The sequence below is a fragment of the Myotis brandtii genome, unplaced genomic scaffold, assembly GCF_000412655.1.
Source record: "Myotis brandtii unplaced genomic scaffold, ASM41265v1 scaffold691, whole genome shotgun sequence".
NCBI lineage: Eukaryota > Metazoa > Chordata > Mammalia > Chiroptera > Vespertilionidae > Myotis > Myotis brandtii.
This window is the reverse complement of record NW_005370704.1, coordinates 740,977-742,099: the sequence shown is the minus strand read 5'-3', so window position 1 is coordinate 742,099 and position 1,123 is coordinate 740,977. Positions and strand designations below refer to the sequence as shown.

General features: G+C 67.5%; 1 protein-coding gene across 1 annotated transcript in view; it reads left to right on the top strand.

Moving 5' to 3' along the window:
- The window catches only part of TMEM210 (transmembrane protein 210), a 3,180-nt gene extending 2,485 nt beyond the window's left edge, over positions 1–695 (top strand). The window contains exons 2-4 of the mRNA XM_014529683.1: positions 27–285; positions 335–406; positions 491–695. Coding sequence (XP_014385169.1) covers positions 27–285; positions 335–406; positions 491–653 — 494 coding nt within the window. The 3' untranslated portion in view covers positions 654–695. The remainder of the gene's footprint in view (positions 1–26; positions 286–334; positions 407–490) is intronic.
- The last annotated feature ends 428 nt before the right edge of the window (positions 696–1,123 follow it).

Sequence of the window (1,123 nt, the reverse complement as noted above, 5' to 3'; positions counted from 1 at the left end):
CCGGCCCCCGGCCCCTGTCTCTGCAGCTGGGAACCACTGCGACTGCAGCCTGGGCCTCAGCCGGGAGGCCCTCATCGCGCTGCTGGTGGTGCTGGTGGGCATCAGTGCCAGCTGCTTCTTTGCCCTGGTCATCGTGGTGGTCGGCGTCATCCGAGCCAAGGGGTGTGTGCCCCACGGCCGGGGGTGGGCCCCCCTGCCTGCCCTGGGCCTTGGGTCCCGCCAGGAGAGAGGCCTCCTGCCCCCAGGACAGGATGTCACGGGCTGGGCCTGGCGTTCCCGGACTGGGCTGGAGAGGCGCGGGGTGGGGGGTGGGGGACCACCTGGGCTCCTGGAGTGCAGCCTGTTCTAGGATTCACACCTGCCTTTGTCCCCCCAGTGAGACATGCAGGGGAACCATGGACAGCAGGTGAGTGATGCTGGGGGGACCCCTGGGTGAGCGTGCCCTGCTCCCTGCTCCCTGCTGGGGGCACTGACCAGTCCCTGGGCCCAGTTTGGTGCAGGAGGACCACCTGGACCTGCAAACGGTGCACGTGGAGTCCCACCACATGGATGCCAACCTGGAGCTCTCCCCGGAGGACCAGGGCCTGGTCACCATTCCCATGGACCCCGCCCTGGCCCTGGAGGAGCCTCTCTGCCCACCGCTGCCTGAGTAGGCGGTGCCGCGGGGGAGGGAAATGAAATGGTATTTACTGTTCTGCACTGTCTTCTTCATGCCCCGTGGGCACTGCCTCTGGTCGGGGAGGGTCTGTGTGCGCCTCTGTCCCCTCCTCGGTGATGGGGTTCGGCCGCATAACTCCAGGCACCTGGGTGTTCCCCCCTCCCCTTGGGCCGGGAGCCACACCCTGGTCCTCTACTTCCCCCAGCCGGAGCCTCAGCCCAACCCTGAAGCCGGAGGGCCCTGGGCCCCGCCCACCCCTCAGAAAAACCCAGGGCGGGCCATTCTGGAGGGAGTGGAATCTGCTATGATCATTCCCAGGTGTCCCTGCCCGACCCACACTGTCTCCTTGAGATTCCAGGAAAGTCCTTGGGGTGGGGTGGGGCAGGCCTGTCTCCCCAGCCTTAGGTAGCAGCCTCCCTCCGCCGCTGGGCCTGTCCCCCAGGCTCAGCATCACCCCCCAGTAGC